The following is a 21,232-nucleotide window of genomic DNA, read 5'->3' as shown; positions in this document are numbered from 1 at the left end:
TCGAGTTATCCCCACTATGGGCAGGGACCCAATTATAGGGCTCTTAGGAAAGTGTTTTTCTTCCTCAATATTGATTTAGACTATACTGTTGCTGAGAATAAACACTTGTATTTTATAGGCGTATGTGTGTATTTGATCTGCATTTAACCACTCCATCCCCACCCCGCCATCCCCACTCACCCAAAAGGCCAAATCTGAACAATGAGGAGGAGGCATAGCTTGTCCCTTACAGCTCTGTTTGTTACTTCTCATTGGTGGAAAGACTTTAAAGAGACAGGACACTGAGAATCAAAATTGCCAAGCCCACCCTAGGCTGTTTGGTGAAGACTATTTCCTGTACCTTTGCATGCTCTTGCTGTGAAATTCGTCTAGACTGAATAATTCAGACTTTGGTGAGTATTCTGCTGAGTGTTTCTTATCCTGTTGATTTGATCCCATGTGGCTTAGGGGGTGAGGTTTCCTGCACAGAGCCTAATGGAGACTTTGCCCAATGGAGAACTGAAAAGGTGGTCTCTTTCTGTGGGTGTAAGGGAAGGAAGATCTGAGACAGGAGAATAAAGTTAGGCACTGAGTGTACTCACGAGGGGACATCCTGTTAACAGGTCTTGGTTGTTTTTCCCCTCGGGCAGTCATGTGTCGTGTACAATTTTAAATGATTTTTCCCAGTTGTATTTCCCTACAGGAATTCCTGCTCCTTCAGTGAATTCTGTCACCAGCACATGGGCCTTGCATTCATGGCAGCGTCATGGAGTGAGCATGTCCAGCATTGGGGCTGGGGAGGAGTCCTGCTGGGCAAAAGGCTCCAGAGCAGATGGGGGAGGAAGGGGAATAAAATGTGGAGAGGTCCATTGTAAGGGAGAAGGCAGTCAGGGTAAGGGGATGGACTTGAGCAAAGGCTTCGGTGAGCCCTGGAAATTACCTCTTCTGGGGTCCAAGAGCTTCAAGCCCAACTCCTGGCTGGAACAGAGGGTGGGGTGACATCTCGGGGAAAGGAAAGGAAAGGTGGGGGTAGGAACCCCTTGCTCTCACCCCATGGTTGCTATGAGCTGCACCTGTGCTTCCTCACTACACTCTGCTGTGTGGGAAGGTCCTTGATAACAAGCAGAATAGATCCTGCCCACCTGAGTACACCTCCACATGCCACCTGCCCTACCCTTCACTTCTCATTCTTCCTGGTGATCAGGGAAGTCTTCGGCACCTCAAGGAAGGCTACTACCACCTTCACTTTGGCCTTCTCCCCTGGGAGGAGGAATTAAAGCTGAAAATCTCCAGGAAGAGAAGTGGGGCAAAGGGAGAAGCTCAAGAATTTGCTACTCTCCCTTCTGTAGCCCCCTCCTCCCACCCAATGTAAGCCCAGAGCCTGGAGTTCAGAGGACAGAGATCACAGCTTACCACCTAAGGTTTAGTACTCAGCCCACCCCAGCCCCAAAGTACAGCTCAGATCCTTGAACCCAGAGCCCAAACAAGCCCAGCCCTGGTCCAAAGTCCAGCCCAGAACCCAGACCACAGAGCCCAGAGCATAACCTGGCCCAAAGGCCAGCCAGAGCCCAAGATCAGAGCTCAGAACTTAGAGCTGGACCCTCGGCCTGTAACCCAGGTCACAGCCTAGAACCCAGAGCCAGAGGACCCAAAGCTCAGAGTCCAGAATTCAGGTCAAAACAAAGCCCAAAATCTAGAGCCCAGAGCAGCCTAGAGTCCAGCTCAGAACCTGCCCCAAAGCCTAGAACCCAGCACAGACTCATCTTAGTTCCAGAACTCAGAGTCTAACCTACTTAGTTAGGGTGGCCTAGAACCCCACACTCAGCCCAGAGCCTAGCAGATCTTTGACGCTCCTCCTAGAGGCAGCCCCAAAGGCAGAGATCAAGAATGCAAGCTGAGGTGGAAGAATTCCAGATCTCAACCCTACTCCTGGCAGGAGGGAACAAGGAGCTGGTGTTTGTGTGTGTGGCAGGGGGAGTGTTCTGTGGTCCTCCCAGTCCTGGTCTGGAGGGTCCATCTTGGGGACTCAGATACCAGGCAAAACATGGCCTGGGGCTTTCTCTGCAAGGGCTGGCCCTCAGAATCCCAATGGGATGGGAAACAGAGTCCCACCGCTGCTGACTTGCTTTGTGACCTTGAGCAAGTTCCTTCCTTTCTCTGGTCTCACTTCTACCAGAAAGGAAATTAGGAAGCGCTTTATGTAGACCCATAGGCCCAGAAACATGGAGGAAGGGGCTATTACAGCCCCTTCACTCATTTAGTCTTTCACTCATCAAACATTTATTGAGGACTTCCCTGGTGGCGCAGTGGTTAAGAATCTGCCTGCCAATGCAGGGGACACAGGTTCGAGCCCTGGTCCGGGAAGATCCCACATGCCACGGAGCAACTAAGCCCATGCACCACAACTACTGAGCCTACGCTCTAGAGCCCACGAGCCACAACTACTGAGACCACGTGCCACAACCACTGAAGCCCACGCGCCTAGAGCCTGTGCTCCACAACAACAGAAGCCACCGCAATGAGAAGCCCGCGTACCGCAATGAGGAGTAGTCCCCACGCGGCACGACTAGAGAAAAGCCCACGTGCAGCAGTGAAGACCCAATGCAGCCAAAAATAAATGAATAAATAAATTTAAAATAAATCAGTCAATAAATAGGGGGATGAAAAGGTCATATTTGTTTTTTAAAAATTCATCTGTTGGGGGATTCCCTGGCAGTCCAGTAGTTAGGGCTCCGCGCTTCTACTGCTGAGGGGCTGAGGACCCAGGTTCGATCCCTGGTCGGGGAACTAGGACCCTGCAAGCCACGTGGTGAGGCCAAATTAAAAAAAAAAAAAAAAAAAGATTCATCTGTTGTTGGAGATTGGCTCAGAGGGGACCAGTTAGGGCATTGCTGCAACAGTCCAGGAGAGATGAGATGAGGGTCTGAGGATGGCTAGTGACAGTGTCATCTTTATAAAGTACAGATGTGGTCATTTTACTCCTCTGCATTTAATCCTTTTAATGGCTCCCCAGTGTCTTCAGGATGAGGATACATGGCCTCTTTCCATCTTCTCAGCCTCAGGGATTACCAGATCCCCAGCCGGCAAATGCCCAGCCAGTCCAAGCTGCTCAGTGTTCCTGCACCCACCATCCTCCAACACACTTCCATGTCTGTGGTGTTCCCTGTGGCTTGCATACCCTTCCTTGTCTCAGGAACTCTTACTCATTCTTCAGGGTTTGGTTGCATCACCACCTCCTGTGAAGCCTTCGCAGACTTCTACCCCCCAGACAGAAGCTGATGTTTTCAAATGTGTACTCAGACAGATCTCTATAAGGCCTTTGTCACATCATTCCATAACTTAGTCTGCTTACACTTGTCTCTATGATTAGATGTTACTTTCTCAGAGGATAAGATCATCCATGCTTTATTCATCTCTGTGTTGCTGGGTGGACACCGAATAGTCTCAGTGAAAGTACTGACAAGGCCACCTTTACAGCTCCCCCAAGTATCCTTTCTTTTTTTTTTTTTTCTAATTTAAGACCCTCAACCTTTAAGTTTTAAACCCAGATCAGAAAGTGTTTTTCCACTGTCTATTAATCAAAGACATCCTGCCAATCAGAGAGATCAGAGGAAAGAAATTAACATTAAAAAAAATAAATTTATTTATTTTTGGCTGCGTTGGGTCTTCGTTGTGGCACGCAGGCTTTTCGTTGTGGTGGCTTCTCTTGTTACGGAGCACGGGCCAGGCGCGTGGGCTTCAGTAGTTGTGGCTCGCGGGCTCTGGAGCGCAGGCTCAGTAGTTGTGGTGCACGGGCTTAGTTGCTCTGTGGCATGTGGGATCTTCCCGGACCAGGGCTCGAACCTGTGTCCCCTGTATTGGCAGGGGGATTCTTAACCACTGCGCCACCAGGGAAGTCCCAAAATTAATACTTGTTGAGAGCCAACTGTAAGGTTTGTTTTGTACACATACACTGTCTCACCTGATCTTATAGCAGGATGATCTGATAAATTACAGATCAGGTAAATGAGACTTAGAGAACTTAACTGACCTGCCCAAAGTCACAGAGCTGGCTAGAGACAGAACTAGATTCAAACCCTGATGAGCCTGACTCCAGGCCACACTCTCTAAGGGCCCCAGCTATGCTTATCTCTTGCACCTAATCACCATGAGATCACAGGGTGACGTGTCTGAAGGTAGCCACCAAAAGCTGGAGGTCTCTGCATGTCAGTGGAAGTGGAAGCAGCCACTGCACGGTGTTGGGCTGTCCAGAGTGCTTTTTGTATAGACAGGTAAAAGGAGGTAGAAGGAGGCCCAGATGGGAGGCGGGGCCTCAGGCAGGTTCTGCTTCTGCCAAGTTGGTCTGAGTCCAACAAGTCAGTTACTCTGAAAGAGTCTTCCGGCTCTCAGAGGGTCAAGACCAGCAGACCGAGGCACAGCTGCTATGCAGGAATATGGAATGAGCATAAAGAGAAGGAGGGCAGAGGCCTGGCCAGCCTGTAAGAGAGCAGTATCACTCAGGCTTCCGTCCCCAACCCTTCTTCTGAGGCCAGGCTTTGGGCTTCTGCCCAGAGAGCACCTCGCCTGATCTTGTACCCCGGAGCCTACCAGATAGGTTGGTCCAGCCACTGGGGTTCCCTCAGAGCTGTGCCACGGCGTGGCTTTCTGAGCCAAGGCTGACCTACCCAGCTTCTTCCACTCCATCATTCTCATGTCACCTCAGCAGTCATAGTCTTCCTGGGAAGTAGGGCTGTCTCTCTCTTCTGGAGAGGACCTTGAACCTGGGGGAGTCGAGGATGAGAAGGTGCAGAGGCACTAGGTAGGGAAGGGGGCACCAAGTATCCCAAGGAGTCTCTGGGCACTCTCCATGTCCCTCAGCCCCAACTGAGGCTCAGAAGTTAGACCCATCACCCAGCCCAGTCCTGAAGCCCGGATAGGAGGCTTCCCTGTGGAGTGATCAGCCTTGAGTTGGGGGATCAGCCTTGAGGCCTCTCCTGTCTCTCAATTGCCCAACCAACATCCAGGCAGGAACTGGTAGCCTCAGATGACTTCAAGGGCCCTCAGCTACTTCCTTCCCAAAGAGCCTCTCTTGGGACCCTCAAGAGTCCCTCCTTCTTACTTTCTGCCCTTCCATCTCCCCCCAGGGCAAACAAAAGGGCTAGGTGGGGGAATAGCCTCAGGCAATAGCTTGCCCAGCCCTAAGCTCTTCAACCTGGCCATTCCCTGGCCACAGGCCTCAGACCACCACCACCTAGGGTATAAACTTACTAGTGGCTCTTGAGATAAGTATGTTTTAAGGAGCCCGGCATGGCTGGGCTCCTTTTCTCCAGAAGTCAGGGTGGTAGATCTGCCAGTTAGGGACTAAAGAGATCTTACCGTTGGATAACAGGCTGCAAGCAAACTATCCCACTTGGCAACACTGGCATATGACAACACCTTCACTTAGCAACAATCTCCTAGCACCAACACCCCAACAGCTCTACCTGGTAATCCTGCCCTTGGAAGCATCCCGCAGGGCTAGAAATACCACCTTGAATCACCAGATATAAATCTAGCCCCTAGTCATTTACATCAAATTTTCTTCCCTCTGACTCAAGTGGCCTTACTTTGTGTGGCTTCACCCAGGATACTACTAATGATGATGATGGTGGTGATGATGTTAATGATGATGATAAAACTTTTAAAATGCTTACTATAGGCCAAGCGCTGTTCTAAGGACCCTACTTAATCCTCATGATAACACTGTGAGATACACAGAATTATTATCCCCATTTGACAGGTGAGGAAAGTGAGGCTCAGGAGATTTTGTAATTTGCCCAAGAGTAAACTGTATGGTAGAGATAGGCTATGAAGCCAGGTGACCTGTCCTTGGAATCTTTGCACTTAATTCTGCTGCTCTGTCTCCCAAAAAGATCAGGGGACCCGGTGGCCTTCCCCAGAGGCCTTCAGGGGAGTACGCTAGGGTATGATGAAGCCCACCAGGCTGCGCATGGTGCCCTGTGAGGGCACAGACAGGTGGAGAGCAACAAGGGGGTCTCTGAAATGTATATATCCTTGACTGTGAGGCTGGGCTAGATCCAGAAAAGGTCAAGGTTGGCCGCAAGGATAGTACCCCTCAGAGCGGGGAGCTGCCTTTCTGCTCCTAAGGGAGAAGCCCTTGTCCTCACTGCTCTCCTAGATGAAAAGAATGTTGCTACGAAGAATGGGCCCAGGTCTCTGCTCCAGGCTCCTGAGGCTAATGGAGCTGATAAGGTTGCCCTCTGCCTACCTTGGACCGGAGCCTCAGCAAAGCCTCTTGGGCCCCAGGCCTGGTGGTGTGGGGGAAAGGGGGTAGGAACGAGAGTAGCCAAGAGGGCCATGGAGACATGTGGTCAAGACTGTGTGTAGCCAGAGGACAACATCTCTAAGTGACGAGTTTACAGCCAAGCTCATGGTCTGAAAAAGAGGCCTGACTCTGGGTGTATAAAACTGGTCGCTGCTTTCCCTCTCTTAGCCTCAGGTTCATCATCTATAAAGTGGGGGTAATAAAAACTACCCTCCCCAGTTATGTTGTGAGTAAATGAGATGGTATATACCTAAAGCACTTAGCACAGTGCTTGCCCAGCAATAATTGGGGGCTGCTGTATTAGCAGGGCCCTGATTCGGTCAGTGGTGAATGAGTGTCTCTAGTGATGTGTTATGGGGCTCTGTCTTGACCAGCAGGCTGGATGGTATCGTTGGAGTCGCAAGGAGCAGCCTGGATCTAAACTTAGAGAGGGCGAGAAAACAGGGGGCAATAGAACCAGCATTCAAAACAATTTCGACAGGCTGGAATAAGCAAGATGACACTGTTGTTCTGTGAGCTTCAAGAAGGGGGAGACACTACACAAAGCAGAGGATGAGGGAGAGACCTGACTTGACCCCAGCTCCAGTGAAAAGGATCTGAATGATTTAGTTGACCACAACCTGATGGGAACTAATCATGGGAGAGAAAGGCTCCAAAGCCCAGCAGTCTTAGGCTGCATTAACAATGTGTTGTGTCCAGACTGGGGAAAATAATAGGCCTATTGTGCTGGCTTGGTCAGGCCATATCTGGAATCTTATACTGCTATGCTGGCACTCTGGAATCGGGCCAGGAGGGGGGACCAGCCCAGCCTTGGCTCCCAGGCACTTGTGCTAAGCACTTCCCCTGCATTTTCTTGTTTCATATCTGAAACAGCTCTATTAGGTAGTCACTTAATATCTCCACCTTATACACAGGGAGGTTAACTGAGTTGCCCAGGATCAACCACACAGCTAGTAAATGGAGGAGCCTGGGGCTTTTCTGAATGGGCTACCCTTATGCTTGTACCTGAGGGAGGCTGAGCAGGCATCACTGAACACATCTGAGTCAGGCCCCCGCTAGTCAATGGGGATATGGCCGTGAAAAAGATGTGGTTCCTACCTTCCCAGAGCTCACGGTTTGGTGGGGGTCTAAATCACTTGTGTTGTAGTGTGATCCCATAGGACTGAGGATGTTAGGGCTGGAAAGGATCGTACAGTCACCTCAGCCAACTCAAGCTCAGAGAGGAGAAGAGACAGAACAGTATCACACAGCTCATGGCAGAACCATGGGGGCCAGTTCAGGCCCTTTTCACAGTATTCAGCTGCCTCATCTTGGCTCTCTTAGGCTCAGCAGTGGCCAAGATCTGTGTGCCAAGATGGGGATCTGCTAAGGCAGATGAGGAAGCTTGGTGTGGCCATCCTGGGGCAGCCAGACCTCATCTCTCCTGCTGGCAATCAGATTTTATGAAAGAAAAAAGGAAACTGACACTGAGCGACCACAGGCACAGGAGTGAGTAGCCTTTGAGCATCCCAGCAATCACTTCACTAGTCAGTGCCAACTGGCCCCCTCTCAGCCTCTTGAGTGCCTGGGAAGCCAGGGCTGATGGTGACATAAGGGACCCAGAGGTGGTAGAAGACTGTTTTCTGGCATCTGGGTCTGGCCTTCCATCTTCTTTCTTTTTTATAAATTTATTTATCTTTGGCTGCGTTGGGTCTTTGTTGTCACATGCGGGCTTTCTCTAGTTGTGGCGAGTGGGGGCTACTCTTTGTTTCAGGGCGCGGGCTCTAGGCACGCGGGCTTCAGTAGTTGTGGCACGTGGGCTCCGTAGTTGTGGCTCGAGGGCTCTAGAGCGCAGGTTCAGCAGTTGTGGCGCATGGGCTTAGTTGCTCCGTGGCATGTGGCATCTTCCCCGAGCAGGGATCGAACCTGTGTCCCCTGCATTGGCAGGCGGATTCTTAACCACTGTGCCACCAGGGAAGTCCCCCATCTTCTTTCAAGGACCAGATTTTTCAGCACTCTTTCAAAACTTTCCTTGATTGTTTCAACCCGGAGCTTTGTATCTCCCAGGGCTTCTTTTTGGCTGTGCCACGCAGCTTGTGGGATCCCAGTTCCCCGACCAGGGATCCAGGAATTGAACTCTGGTCCTCGGCAGTGAAGGCACAGAGTCCCAACCACTGGACCGCCAGGGAATTCCCTCTCCCAGGGCTTCTTCTTGGGGAGACAGGTTTAGCCTTCTCATCATTTTTGCTGAGAGGGATAGCGCGGGGCTGTGGAGAGGGAAGGATGTGAAATGGGGCAAAACCTTATAGGCCTGGCTCTGCCACATGAGAGCTGTTTCATTTCTCTGAGTTTTCCTTCCCTCAGCTGTAAAATGGGGATAATAATAGCACCATCCTCACACGGTGGTTATGAAGGTTGAATTAGATCACGTTAAGCATGGAGGAAGCTCTCCGTAAAATGCCGCTTTATTATCATTGTGTGCTAATGGCTGTGGTCCCCACTCCTCTCCACAACTTAGGAGCTTCCTGCCTCGTCTTTCTTCCCCATCGAGAGGGCCCCACAGGTGCCAATGTCGGGAAGAAGAAATGGTCCGTCTTGGGGGAGGGGAGAGGGGCGTCGGTTAGGAAAGTGTCAGCGCTATATGCTCCAGGTTTGGAGCAGAGGGAGACTCGAACTGACTCCAGACGTTAAAGGGAGCTGTGGGTTTCCAAGCCCCTGCCTTTCCTAGGCCTGGGGGTCGGAAGTCTTGGGGTGTAGATCTCACTCAGGTAGAACTCACTCTGGGGGACCAAGGGCAGGTCACTTTTAGCCTTGGACCTCAGTTCCTCGTACTTGTCAAGTGGGTCTCCGGCTTTAACCCCGGGGTTGCGCGGAGACGCGTAGCCGGATGCGGGTTCCAGGCTGGAGAACATGGCTTGGTGGCACAAGCTGCAGAGGAGTTTGGGCCGGCGGGAGGACCGACGGGCTCCAGGATTGGCTGGCGGTGGTGTAGCAGAGCTCCAGGATTGGCCAGTTAGAGAGGGCAGGGCCCAACCTTTTAAGAGGCGCGTGGGGAGTGCAGTGAGCGAGTCAGCGGCGTTCGTAGCGGCGGCGGCGGCTACAACTACAACGCGAGCCCGGGCGGAGCGGAGGCCCGCGGAGCAGAGGAGCATCGCGGAGCGGAGGAGCATCCCGGCCTCCCGGTCCGGGGCGGCGTGGCCGGCGGCTCATGGCCAAAGGAGAGGGCGCCGAGAGCGGCTCCGCCGCGGGACTGCTGCCCACGGGCATCCTCCAAGCCGGTGAACTCCCGGTCCAGGTGAAGGTGAGGGCCGGGCACCCCGGGTGGAGGGTCAAGGGTGGGCGGCAGGCTGAGGTGGGGGCGTCACGGGATAAACCTGGTTCTGGGACACCTTGGGCTAAGCCGGGAACAGGAGGACCCAGAGGCAGGAGAGGGCCCTGGGGTGCCCTGGAGGCAGGGAGTGATGGAGAAGGTTTGTAGGCGCCGGCCCCCTTTTGCCCACCCCCCACTCTGGGTGCCTCTGGGGAGCGGCCCCACCGGGGGCTCCACGTAGTGCCCGGCTCCGCTCTGCCTAGTCGGTTTCCGTTCCTCTGTGACCAGCCGCTTAATTTTGCTGCCCTAGACGCCAGAGAGACCCCAGAAATCTGGGAAACCCACCTTGGTCCCCCATCTCTTATCCCCCTGCTCTCCACCCCCACATGCTACGCCTGCTTCTCAACTCCGCTGTGAGGGCCGCTCAAGTTCATTCATAAGAGCAAGGGCTCTGCTCTTAAAGGAGCCGCATTCCGCAGGCGTTTGTGTGAGTGTAGGTGTCGGCCCCGCGCGGCGCTTTGCGCGTCTTGACCTTCGGCCCCATTCCCAGCTCTCTGGACATAATGAAGGACCCAATGACATCAGGCGGCCCCAGGGAGGGATCCCAGGCAAAAGATATCCGCCTAGGAGGTGACTGCCTTTTCGTTTTAATTTTATTAACTGATCCTTGGAAGAAGCCTGGGTAAGCAATTATGCTGCTCCCATGTATGAGTAATCTACTTTCCCTGGGCAACCTTAACCTCCCTAGTGCTCCACCCAGAGAGGGTCCAGCCCTGCACCTAGAGGCCTTTCCTCCCCTCTCCAAGATCCCCTGGGAACTGGGGGAGGGGGACAGGGAGAGAGGGAGGGTAGGACAGCTCCTGGGTTTGCCTGAAGGTCTGGCTGCCTCCAGGGGCCAGGGAGGCTCTGGGACAGATGGAAGGAACAGCTGGGCCTACAGCCAGCTGGGCTGGGCCCTTAGGGATCTCTAGAGCCCTCACCCAGTAGGCAGGTTCACTAGCCTCTGAACCAGGGCAGAAGCCAGGGCTGGGCTTAGGCAGCTCTTGGCAGCAAGAGGATTTTCAGGTTGTGGCAGCTGGTGCCAGCTGGTGCCAGGTGGGGACAGGTCCATTGCTGGAGCGTGCTCCCCCTCCAACTTGGAAAGAAACAGAACTGAGGCCTAGGGGGGAGTCATTCAGTGAAGACGAGCTGATAAGGATCTGGGTTTGGGGTGGGGTGGCTTAGGCACTACTTCCTCAGTATGGATTCCCCTTTTCCAGATTTTTAAGAACAGAGAATACCTTTCATTTCTTGTGGGAAGTGAACTCTCCCTGGGTGGGAATAGGGCAAGGCAGACTTGTTCCTCCTGGCAGAGTTCCAGAGTTTCCTGTCTCTGGAAACTTCTAGGATGAAGGCCAGGACGGTGGATCTCTTTTCATTCTTTCCTCTTCTTCCCAGAAGGAATCAAAGAAGAAAAACCAGTTGTCCATTTGCAACAAACTTTGCTATGCAGTTGGGGGGGCCCCCTACCAGGTGACGGGTTGTGCCCTGGGGTTCTTCCTGCAGATCTACCTGTTGGATGTAGCTCAGGTGAGTGAACTGAGCCCTCTAGGGCTCCTCCATCACCCCAAGGTGGGAGAGACTACGGACTCCAGGGTAGGGTCAGTGTCCCCAACTGTGAAATGGGACTGGGAATCCCTACTCTCCTGCCTCTCAGAGTCACAGCGGATGAGAAATAAGAAGGCTTTGGAGAGTATCCAGAAGGGGAGTCTCTGCCCCAGGAGTCTTAGCTGGCAAGGTCAGCTCACTCCTCCTTGCCTGGCAAGAGCAACAGAGCCTGGAGGGGTAGGCGGTGGTGTGATAGAATGGAGCCTGCTGTGATGTTCTTAGAAGAGACTGGCACACAATGCCCCAGCTGGACAGCAGTAGCTGGCTTGGCTCAGGGGTTGGTGACTTTGCAAGCAAGTCATCTTGTATTCACTTAATAGATGGGGAACCCTAAGCCCCAGAAAGGACAAATGACTTCATTTAAGCAGCTAGTTTTTGAGCAACTCCCACGGGCCAGGCCCTAAATGTGGTGCAAATATGGGGAACCTGCTGTCAAAATGTAAAAAGTTAGAAAGGTCAGACTGGGGAAACTGCAGTGTGGGAGAGGCCTCTCCAGCTTCCTGGAGTGATAGTAATAGTAGAGCCTTGATGGATGAGGAAGAGTCCAGAGAAACTGTCTATTTAGGCCTAGAAGGTCTGGGGGGGAGGGGGATAGCTTGAATGGGTAGTGATAGTAACAGTCTACTTTTTCAACATTTTTTCTGTTGATTCCTTTTTCCACATCCAAGCTAGAGCTTGACCCTGTAAGACAGGGATCATAACCCCATTATACAGATGGGGAAATTGAGGGGGCCACTGCGGTGACCCAGCAAATGCTATTTCTGATATCAGGTGGTTGGGGCTTGTGAGAGGGAGGCAAGGAACTGAATTCTGGATTCATTCTAATTGATGGGAGTGTTTTCAAGGGCAGTGGAGGGGAGGACGTAAGGGGAAATACCTGGGAAAGTTTCCAAGGAGACACACAGTGCTACTTCTATTGGGAAACTGTTGTTGTCATTATTAACAAGACGAGTAATGATGCTTAAGGCCTGGGTGGGAGCAGTACAGGGTCCGAATGGCCAGGCTGAAGTGGGGAGGGAGCCCTGCTTTTGCCCATCGGTGAGGGTGGATGTTGCCCATCAGTTGAAGGATGAGGGAGTCATCTTTTGCCTGTTCCCCATCCCAGGTGGATCCTTTCTCTGCTTCCATCATCCTATTTGTGGGCCGAGCTTGGGATGCCATCACAGACCCCCTGGTGGGCTTCTGCATTAGCAAATCCCCCTGGACCCGCCTGGGCCGCCTCCTGCCCTGGTGAGTAGAAAATGCTCCTTCTGAGGTGGTAGAAGGCGGGGCTTCTGACATGTCTGCTACCCTGTGGTCCTTCCACATGGTTTGTCACAGGCTGGGGGGTGAGGAGAAGGAATGATGCAAAAACCCCAGCAAGGCCTCAGCTGCCCCAGGCATGGCACTGGAACTCCTGCCAGTTCATACCCAGGCTGGCCGAATTGCTAGACTGAGCAGCTTCCCCTGGCCCAGGCCCCATTCCTCCCCAAGGTCCTTTTTCCTTCCATGAAGCTGGAATTCTAACTTCTCCCGCTCCGTCACTTCCCATAATCGTTGAAAGGTTACACTCTGGAGCCAGCCTGCCTCAGTCTGAATACCGACTTCGCCACTTAGAGCTGTACGACCTTGGGCAAGACATTTAACATCTCAGCCTCAAGTTTCTTCATCGGCAAAGTGGGGATAATGATTATGCCTGTCTCACAGGGTTGTGGTGAGAATTAAATTTTTTAATACGTAACGTGCTTAGAACCATTTCTGGCACTTATTAAGTAACGTATAATTTGGCACCCCTGCAGAGTGGCTCCTGGTGGAGGGGTAAGCGTGGAAGGTAAAGCCCAGGAGGGACAGCATAACCTCTGGCTCCTTGGACCGTGAGAACTACCTTTTCCTTTGATACAGAGCCTACACGCCTCAGCCTCAGGCTTTGAGGCAAGGCTGGGGGTGGTGGTGCTACAGATCAGATGGCAAAGGCGGGCGCAAGGGACAGGCTGACAGGCCAGAGCTCTGGTTCCCTCCAGGACATCCTGCTTGGTGGTTGGGGGGCGGGGGGGGGGGACATGCCCCTTTCATCTCTAGCCCATCCAGGCTCGAGTGGGCGCCTTCCTGCCCCAGGGGCGCCCATACCTGGTCTCCGGCCTTCAAGGCCTTCAAAGCTCTTCCCACAGTCCCTGCCCCCCAGCACAGCTTCCTTTCCCACGAGGTCCCCCTCCCACTGAAATCCCGCCAGCCCCTGGCGAAGGCCCAGCTTGGGGCCTTTGATCCAAGCTTCAGGGCCAGGGGGCAGGAGAGTCTGCCTTACCTGCACAGGCTGCTGGGGCTCCCGGTGAGCCAGCCCCTGAGACTGGGCCTTGTACCCGCCTCCCTGGCAGCCGCCCCGGGGCAGGGCTGTGCTGCCACATGTCCTCATGAGACACAGCCAACGGCAGCCAGCTGCCCCGGCCAGCCTGAAGCAGCAGCAGCAGCCCGGATTGCTCCCAGTCCCATTTGGTTCCACAGCCCCGGCTGCTTGGATGGAGTGTTTGGTGAAGGCTGCCAGAGGAGCCCTGGTTCTCTGAGGATTTGGGAGGGGTGGGGTAGGGCAAGGTGGGGAGAGCAGAGGAAGCCCTTCCTTTGGGAGGTGAGACCTGAGGACGCCTCGCCCGGGCAGGCACGTGCGGCAACCAGCTTGGTGAAGTAGCTGAGGGCCCTTCAGGCTGGTTTGTGATTCAGCACGTGGCCTCAGCTGTCGGGGTGGGAACTCCTGGCGATACCTCTGAGTGGTACCCCCATCCCTGTCTGAGCGCATGCTGAGCGCTGCCGTGTAATGTGCATGACCCTCCTCTTCATCCACCCCCGTTAGGACCTGGGACCTGGCACCCCTTCTCCTTTCGGTGTAGAAAGAGGCTGGGCCTTCCAGGGCTCATGAGCCCTGGGGCCCCCTCTCCTCCCAGGCCTCAGACCAGCCTCTGCCCTCAGCCAGCATTTAAATCCTCCTTTTAAGACCAGGAAGACTCTGACGAACACCTTCCTGGAGTTCCCGGCCACCCATTGAGAGGCAGTGTCAGCAGGGTCACATGGGAGATGCAGCAGGGATGGATCTGAGGTCTGATTCCCAACGCAGTGCTCTGGGCAGCTCCCTGAAGTCTCCCGCTGAGCTTTCCTGGTGTGATAATCACAGCAAACACTTGCTGTGTCCCCAGAACTGTTCCTCATTTTAATATCAACTTAAGTCTCAAAACTACTTCAACCCTGTGAAATAGAGCCGAAGTCCTTACCATGGCCTACTGAGCCTTACATGACCTGGCATCCCATTTCCTGTCCAACCTCGTTTCCTAATTCCATCTCCCATGCTCACGCCACTCAGTCTGGTCCCCTGGCCTCCTTCCTACTCCCCAGGCCTGCTGGGGCACATTTCCCACCTGAGCACTGTTGCCCCGCGAGCTCTGCCAGGCCAACTCCCTCCTCTCGTTCGAGGCCTGGCACAGAGGTCACCTTCTCAGTGAGGGCTACCTTGGCCACCTGGTTGTGAATTGTACCCACATACTCCTAATCCCCTTTAGCCTGCTTTCCTTCTTTTCTCTACAGCACTTAATCACCGTCTACTATGTTATGCAGCTTTTTTGGTGTGTGGTAGAATACACTATTTAAAAATATTTTAATTTACCATTTTAGCCATTTTCAAGTGTACAATTCATTGGCATTAAGTATAGTCACATTGTTGTGCAAACATCTCCAGAACTTGTTCCAAACTGAAACTCTGTACCCATTAAACACTAACACCCCATTCCTTCCTCCCCTCCAGCCCCTGGCAGCCAACTACTTTCTGTCTGTGAATTTGACTCATCTAAGTGTGATCATGCCAGATTTGTCTTTCTGTGTCAGGCTTATTTCACTTAGCATAAGGTCTTCAAGTTTTATGTTGTAGCAAGTGTCAGAATTTCATTCCTTTTTAAGGCTGGATAGTGGATATCTTAGGTTTATTTTTTGTTTGCCGACAAGTCATTCCACAAATGACTTGTCTGTTTTGTTTACTGATACATCCCAAGTCATTAGAATAGTGCTCAGCACAGAGTTGGCACTTGAATATTTCTTGAGTAAATGTTGAAGGTAAGGTAGGTACTATGACTATTATCGTTTTACAGATGTGAAAATGAACCTCAGAAGTTAAATAACTTGCGCAAGACCAAGTTATTTATAGTTACTGGTAGACCCAGAACTGGATCCCGGAAGTGTGGCTCCAAAGGCCTTTTCACCATGGTTCTCTGCTGCCTTTCTATACTCGTGCCGTGCAGTTGGACCATCCTGAGATCTAACTGGGATGGTGTGGGACTCACATGTGGGGAGGCACTGGGCCCAGTCCTCCCCTGTGGCTGCTCCAGGAGGAACACCTTCACCTGGATTTGGCCTCCCCCACTCCTGTGTATGCACACATGGGTGAGATCCCACGGGGATAGCTCCTCCCCCGCTGCCTCCTTGCCCCACCATCTGAGGTTGGGCCTGAATTCTCAGCCCCTCGACCTATAGAAAGCCCCTGTCTTTGGAGCCTTCACACCTGGGGAGATGCAGGCAAGACTCAGGAGGGTCTGACCTCATACCCCATGCTCAGGATTGTAGGCCGGGGGCCCTGCCTCAGTGTGCCCTTCTGGGCTGGGCCATCAGTCCCTTCCCAGAGACCCTGGGGCGGGTGCATCCAGGGGGGAGGAATTTCCTTCCTGCCGGGCACCCTGTGAGGCTGCAGAGCAGTCCAGCCTGGGCCCTGTTCCTGAGGTTTTGGCATCTGTCTCCACTCAAACCCTCCCCTTCCTCAGGATCATCTTCTCCACACCCCTGGCCATCATCGCCTACTTCCTCATCTGGTTTGTGCCTGACTTCCAACAGGGCCAGACCCTGTGGTACTTGCTTTTCTACTGCCTCTTTGAGACGCTGGTCACGGTGAGTATGGGCAGGGGTGCAGGAAGTCCCTGGGGCCTCCGGGGTTGGTGCCAGAAGCCACATCTGTCTGTCCATCTCCTGACTGGCCGAGGGCCTCTCTTCCATGCCAGTGTTTCCACGTTCCCTACTCAGCTCTCACCATGTTCATCAGCACGGAGCAGGGGGAGCGGGACTCTGCCACTGCGTATCGTAAGTCTCCCCAGCCCACTGGTCCCACCCACCGGGGGCCCAGGGCCCCCCCACTCCCTGACCCTCCTACCATGTTTCTTCCCTCGTGGGCCCAGCTCCCTGCTCTCGGGAGTGGGTGTGAAACCATCTTAAAAATAACTTATTGCTCTGGTGAGACCAGGGAGGTGGAAGGACCAGGGAGAGGTCACATAGCGAGGCCATGAGTTTAGGCCAAGGTACCATCTACCCCAGTATCCAGTAACCATCCTATCTGGAGCTGCTCCTGTCACCTGTGGCTAGAGCTGGGCTTATATCCATCTGACCTTCCTCCCTGGGGGCCCACAAGCCGTGCGGCCCCTCAAAAGGACTTGCTTTTTCCTGCTCAGGGATGACCGTGGAGGTACTAGGTACAGTGCTGGGCACAGCAATCCAGGGGCAGATTGTGGGCCAAGCACATACACCTTGCGTCCAGGACGCCAATGCTTCTACAGTAGCCTTGGAAGGCGTCAATCGCACGCAGAGCGCCACCTCGCTCAGAGAAACGGTAAGGCCCTGGCAGGGCAGGGGTGGGGGAGATGAGGAACGATGGGGGTGATTTTGCCGTTATCCTCAAAATATTAATAATGGCTAGTGTTTGTAAATGTTGGGCATCTGTTCTACAAAGTGTTAACATGCCCACTTTGCAGATAAGGAAACTGAAGCACGGGGAGGCTAAATAATTTGTCCAGGGTGATCGAGCTAGTGAGTTGCAGAAACTAGATTTGGGGAGATTTGAACTGTGGGCTCTCAGACTCCACAGCCTGGCCTTCTTAACCTTTTGTTCATCTGGACTTGGCCTTGGGAAGCAACAGCAGGCCCAGGCTGATTTTCCCATTTCACGGCTAGAGACAGTGAGGCCCCCAGAGAAGGGACTGATCCAGGGTCATTGAGTAGAGCTGCTGGGAGCTGGGATGAAATCAGACTGACTGTTTCTCTATGTCACCTTTACCCTCTTTACAGCAAAACGCATACCTGCTGGCGGCAGGGGTCATTGCCTCCATCTATGTCATCTGCGCTGTCATCCTGACCCTGGGTGTGCGGGAGCAGAGAGGTGAGGGGTCCTGGGGAGGGGTGCAGGCCCCAGCGTGGGGGTGGTTTCGTCCCTTTGCCTGGGTCTCAGGCTTGGGGAGGGGCCTCTGCTCCTGCCTCACTGTCCCCTCTGGCCCCCAGAACCCTACGAGACTCAGCAGGCCAAGCCGATGCCCTTCTTTCGGGGCCTCCGGCTGGTCATGAGCCATGGCCCGTACATCAAGCTTATTGCTGGCTTCCTCTTCACCTCCTTGGCTTTCATGGTGAGTCGGGCCCTGATATGCTCAGCCTGGGCGGGAGGGGGTATGTGGAACGAGGGGCGGGGTAGGCCTTGGACTCAGGATGGGACAAAGCCCGAGGGACAGGTGGAATGGAGGCGGGGTGAGCAGGGGTCCCTGGAGCATGGGGAATGTCATGGAGGCTCAGCCCCGACTACATCACCTGTTTCCTTACCTTTCCTTCCCACCGCGCTCTCCTGTCCCCCAGCTGGTGGAGGGGAACTTCGCTCTGTTTTGCACCTACACCTTGGGTTTTCGCAACGAATTCCAGAATCTGCTCCTGGCCATCATGGTGCGTGTGGGGCCCCGAGGGTGGCCGAAGTGGCTTAGGCTGCGAGATGGTTCTTTGGATAGCCAGAGGACGTTTCCCAGACTGGCCCAAGGTCATGAGGGATGAGGGAGGCTTCTCAGAACGTTTGGATCTGACCTACCACTGCTTAGGTAGGACGATGAAAGAAAGAGTTTGGGTGCATATATCAAATCTTTATGTTGTACACCTTGAACTGGTACAATGTTATATGTCAATTATATCTCAATTACACTGGGGGGAAAAAAAAAGAAACGGTTTGGGGTTAGATGTTCAAGTAGAGAGCATAGCAAAAGCAAAGGTGTGGAAGCCAGAACTTCTGGAGCTCTGTGCTCAGAGAAGGCAGGAGATGAGATTGGGACTCGCTCTCAGCTCCCCTGAAGAGCCATCGGGTGCCTGTCCTCAACTGTCCAGATGATGTCATCTGTCTCTTGAGCAGGGCTGGGAGCACCTTTAGAGCCCTGGGAGGAGCAGGGGGGATTCCATGGCTCTAACACACTTCCTTCTCCGCCCCCTTTGCCCATCCACAGTTCTCAGCCACAGTCACCATCCCCATCTGGCAGTGGTTCCTAACCCGGTTTGGCAAGAAGATGGCTGTGTACATTGGGATCTCAGTGAGTGGGGCTGAAGGACAGAGCCTGGGCTGACTTGGGGGCTGCTGATGGGAGCCTCCCAGCTGACTCATACTCCTGTGCCCGCTCCCCTAGTCGGCAGTGCCATTTCTCATCTTGGTGGCCCTCATGGAGAGTAACCTGATTGTCACATATGTGGTAGCTGTGGCAGCTGGCATCAGTGTAGCAGCTGCCTTCTTACTACCCTGGTAAGTATATACAGGCCCAGCTGGGTATGTTTCCCAGCCTCCCACCCCCCAGTTCTGAAGCTCCTTAGGGAGAATCCTGTGGGGCTTCTCTCCCTGTAGGCCATTCTGTGGGTCCAGGTTGGGGGTGGGGCAGGTCTTCCCAGTACAGTTGTACAGGTTGTGAACTGCACAACCACATCTAGTCAGGGTGGGAAATGGGGGCTCGGATCTAGCCTGCACTCTATACTTGCCTAGCTGAGCAACTAGATCTGGGGCTACTTCATCTTGGAGGAAGGGGCCTTCTTTTTTTATTCACATGAAGTTGCCCACTCCTCATTGAACTGTGTGTGAGCTGTGGGACTTCCAACTCTCAGAGGACCACTCTTATTGACACGGACCACATGGGCTAGTGGGGGTCTGGGGTTGCTAGGTGGAAGCGTGCTCACGGCTGCCACCACCGTGTACAGGTCCATGCTGCCTGACGTCATTGATGACTTCCACTTGAAGCAGCCCCATATCCATGGGACCGAGCCCATCTTCTTCTCCTTCTACGTCTTCTTCACCAAGTTTGCCTCTGGAGTCTCCCTGGGCATCTCCACCCTCAGTCTGGAGTGAGTGGGGTGGGGGTCTGGGCAGTGTTGGGCAGGGGTAGGTCCCAGGTGCCCCATCCTCACCACTCCCCTAACCACTGGGTCCCACAGCTTTACTGGGTACCAGACCCGTGGCTGCTCCCAGCCAGCACGTGTCAAGTTCACACTGAAGATGCTGGTGACCATGGCTCCCATAGTCCTCATCCTCATAGGCCTGCTGCTCTTTAAGCTGTACCCCATTGACGAGGAGAAGCGGCGGCAAAACAAGAAGGCCCTGCAGGCCCTGAGGTGAGTGGGGAAGGGGCAGGGAGGTAGACGAGGGGACATCATCCCCTCGAGTCTAAGCCCTTGACTAGTGCCTCCTGGGGCCAAAGCCAGATTTGCCTTCCGCACATCTTCCCTGGACAGCTCCTCCTCTGCCCTTTCCCCCAGCTGATTCATCACCGTAGCAGTTAACATTTCTTGAACACAGGCTGCCTGCCTGTGCTGAGTGGTTTTACATTTATTCATTCAACAAGTACTTAATGGGACGCCTATGTGCCAGGCATTGCTCTAGTGAATGAAATAGATAAATCCCTGCCCTCAAGGGGTTTACGTTTTAGAGAATGTACTCATGATCTCCTATGGTCGTCCAACAACCTTGGGTGTCAGAGATTCCTATGATTCCCACTCTGCAGATGAAGACACTGAGGCTTAACCAGGAAGAGTGACAAGTGATAAGGGGCAGAGCTGGGGTTTGAGCCCTGGTGTTCTGACTCCAGAGCCCACACTCTTCTCGGCTCTCCTGGTGTGCAGGACCTCAGGTGCGGAACCAGAGGGCAGGGTGGAGTGAGTTGTGCCAGCTCATCAGCTCGCCCAGGCCAGGGCGTGGTACTGGGGCTTGGGGTGCCTTGTGGGCTGCAAGAACAGCGAACAAGCCTACCAGTAGTTTCTGGGCTGAGAGTGGGAGTGAGCAAACTATGTCCTGTGATTTAGACCAGCCTGACAGTGAGCTAAGACCTCAGAGCCAAGATCCTGGGGGGAACAAGCAGGTGGGTAAGGGTGCTTCCTCCAGCCCGTCTCCTCTGGCTTTTGCAGGGAAGAGGCCAGCAGCTCGGGCTGCTCTGACACAGACTCTACAGAACTAGCCAGAATCCTCTAGGGCCTGCTGGGTGGCCCGAAGCCACCATGCACAGGGCCTGGGTCACCAGGCCACATGAGGAATCTGGGCCTGCTTGCCTGCACACTGAACAGCTGGTCTCCAGATGCCAGGAAGGGAGCCAAAGACTCGAGAGTGAGCGACCCAGGACGGCTCCTGTGCCCATTGTGAGGCGGGCTGTTCATACAGCCACCAGCCTCCCTGTGTCCACCCCAGGGGCCAAGCCCAGGGGCTGCTGCTGTGAATATGCCACAAGGACTGATGGGGCCTAGCCCGGAACACTAGTGTAGAAACGTTTTATACAGAGACTAATTAATAACTTAATGACCATGTACATAGCAGCGTGTTTGTATATGTCTGTGAGCTATTAATGTTATTAATTTTCATAAAAGCTGGGAAACGGAGCTGCCTGTTTTCTGTCTTTGTCCTGACACTGAGCCCTTCTGTGCCAAGGTGCAGAGAGTGAGAGGGAGTGCTCAGCCGCAGGTGCCCTGGGGGGCGAGAATGTGTGTGGAGGTGTGATAACAGCATCAGCTAACATTTACTAAACACCTGTCTGTACCAGGCCCAGGTGTGGAAGCTTTCCTGTCACTTTGCTGATGTTCTCACTTAATCCTGGTAACCATCCTGCTAGGTCAGGATTGTCCCCATTTTAAAGATGATGAAACTGAGCCCTGGTGTTGAGAGGGACTTGGCTAAACTCACACAGCCAAGAGAGACCTAACTGGAGTAACATCCCAGGTCTTTGAGACTCTAGTACCTTAACCGCTCC

At 53.6% G+C, this 21,232-nt stretch overlaps 1 protein-coding gene across 6 annotated transcripts; it reads left to right on the top strand.

Annotated features, from left to right (window-relative positions):
• Positions 1–9,304: 9,304 nt before the first annotated feature.
• MFSD2A (MFSD2 lysolipid transporter A, lysophospholipid) lies at positions 9,305–20,874 on the top strand. Of its 6 annotated transcripts, none has more exons than XM_007119512.2 (14): positions 9,305–9,557; positions 11,010–11,141; positions 12,325–12,449; positions 15,989–16,112; positions 16,223–16,301; positions 16,667–16,824; positions 17,280–17,370; positions 17,490–17,611; positions 17,835–17,918; positions 18,464–18,547; positions 18,641–18,753; positions 19,200–19,343; positions 19,434–19,610; positions 20,400–20,874. In XM_007119512.2, the coding sequence occupies exons 1-14, from the start codon at positions 9,471–9,473 to the stop codon at positions 20,461–20,463; spliced, it is 1,584 nt and encodes a 527-aa protein (XP_007119574.1). In that variant the 5' UTR covers positions 9,305–9,470; the 3' UTR covers positions 20,464–20,874. The 6 variants fall into 6 exon arrangements, 5 of the variants coding, with proteins under 5 accessions (XP_007119574.1, XP_007119572.1, XP_007119573.1 ...); XM_007119510.4 differs by having other exon boundaries at positions 9,305–9,563; XM_007119511.3 differs by having other exon boundaries at positions 9,335–9,563; positions 11,013–11,141.
• Positions 20,875–21,232: the final 358 nt, after the last annotated feature.

Source organism: Physeter macrocephalus, unplaced genomic scaffold (assembly GCF_002837175.3).
Source record: "Physeter macrocephalus isolate SW-GA unplaced genomic scaffold, ASM283717v5 random_1497, whole genome shotgun sequence".
In the NCBI taxonomy this organism is placed as follows: Eukaryota; Metazoa; Chordata; class Mammalia; order Artiodactyla; family Physeteridae; genus Physeter; species Physeter macrocephalus.
Note: the sequence above shows the minus strand (reverse complement) of the source record. Positions and strands in the feature narration are given on the sequence as shown.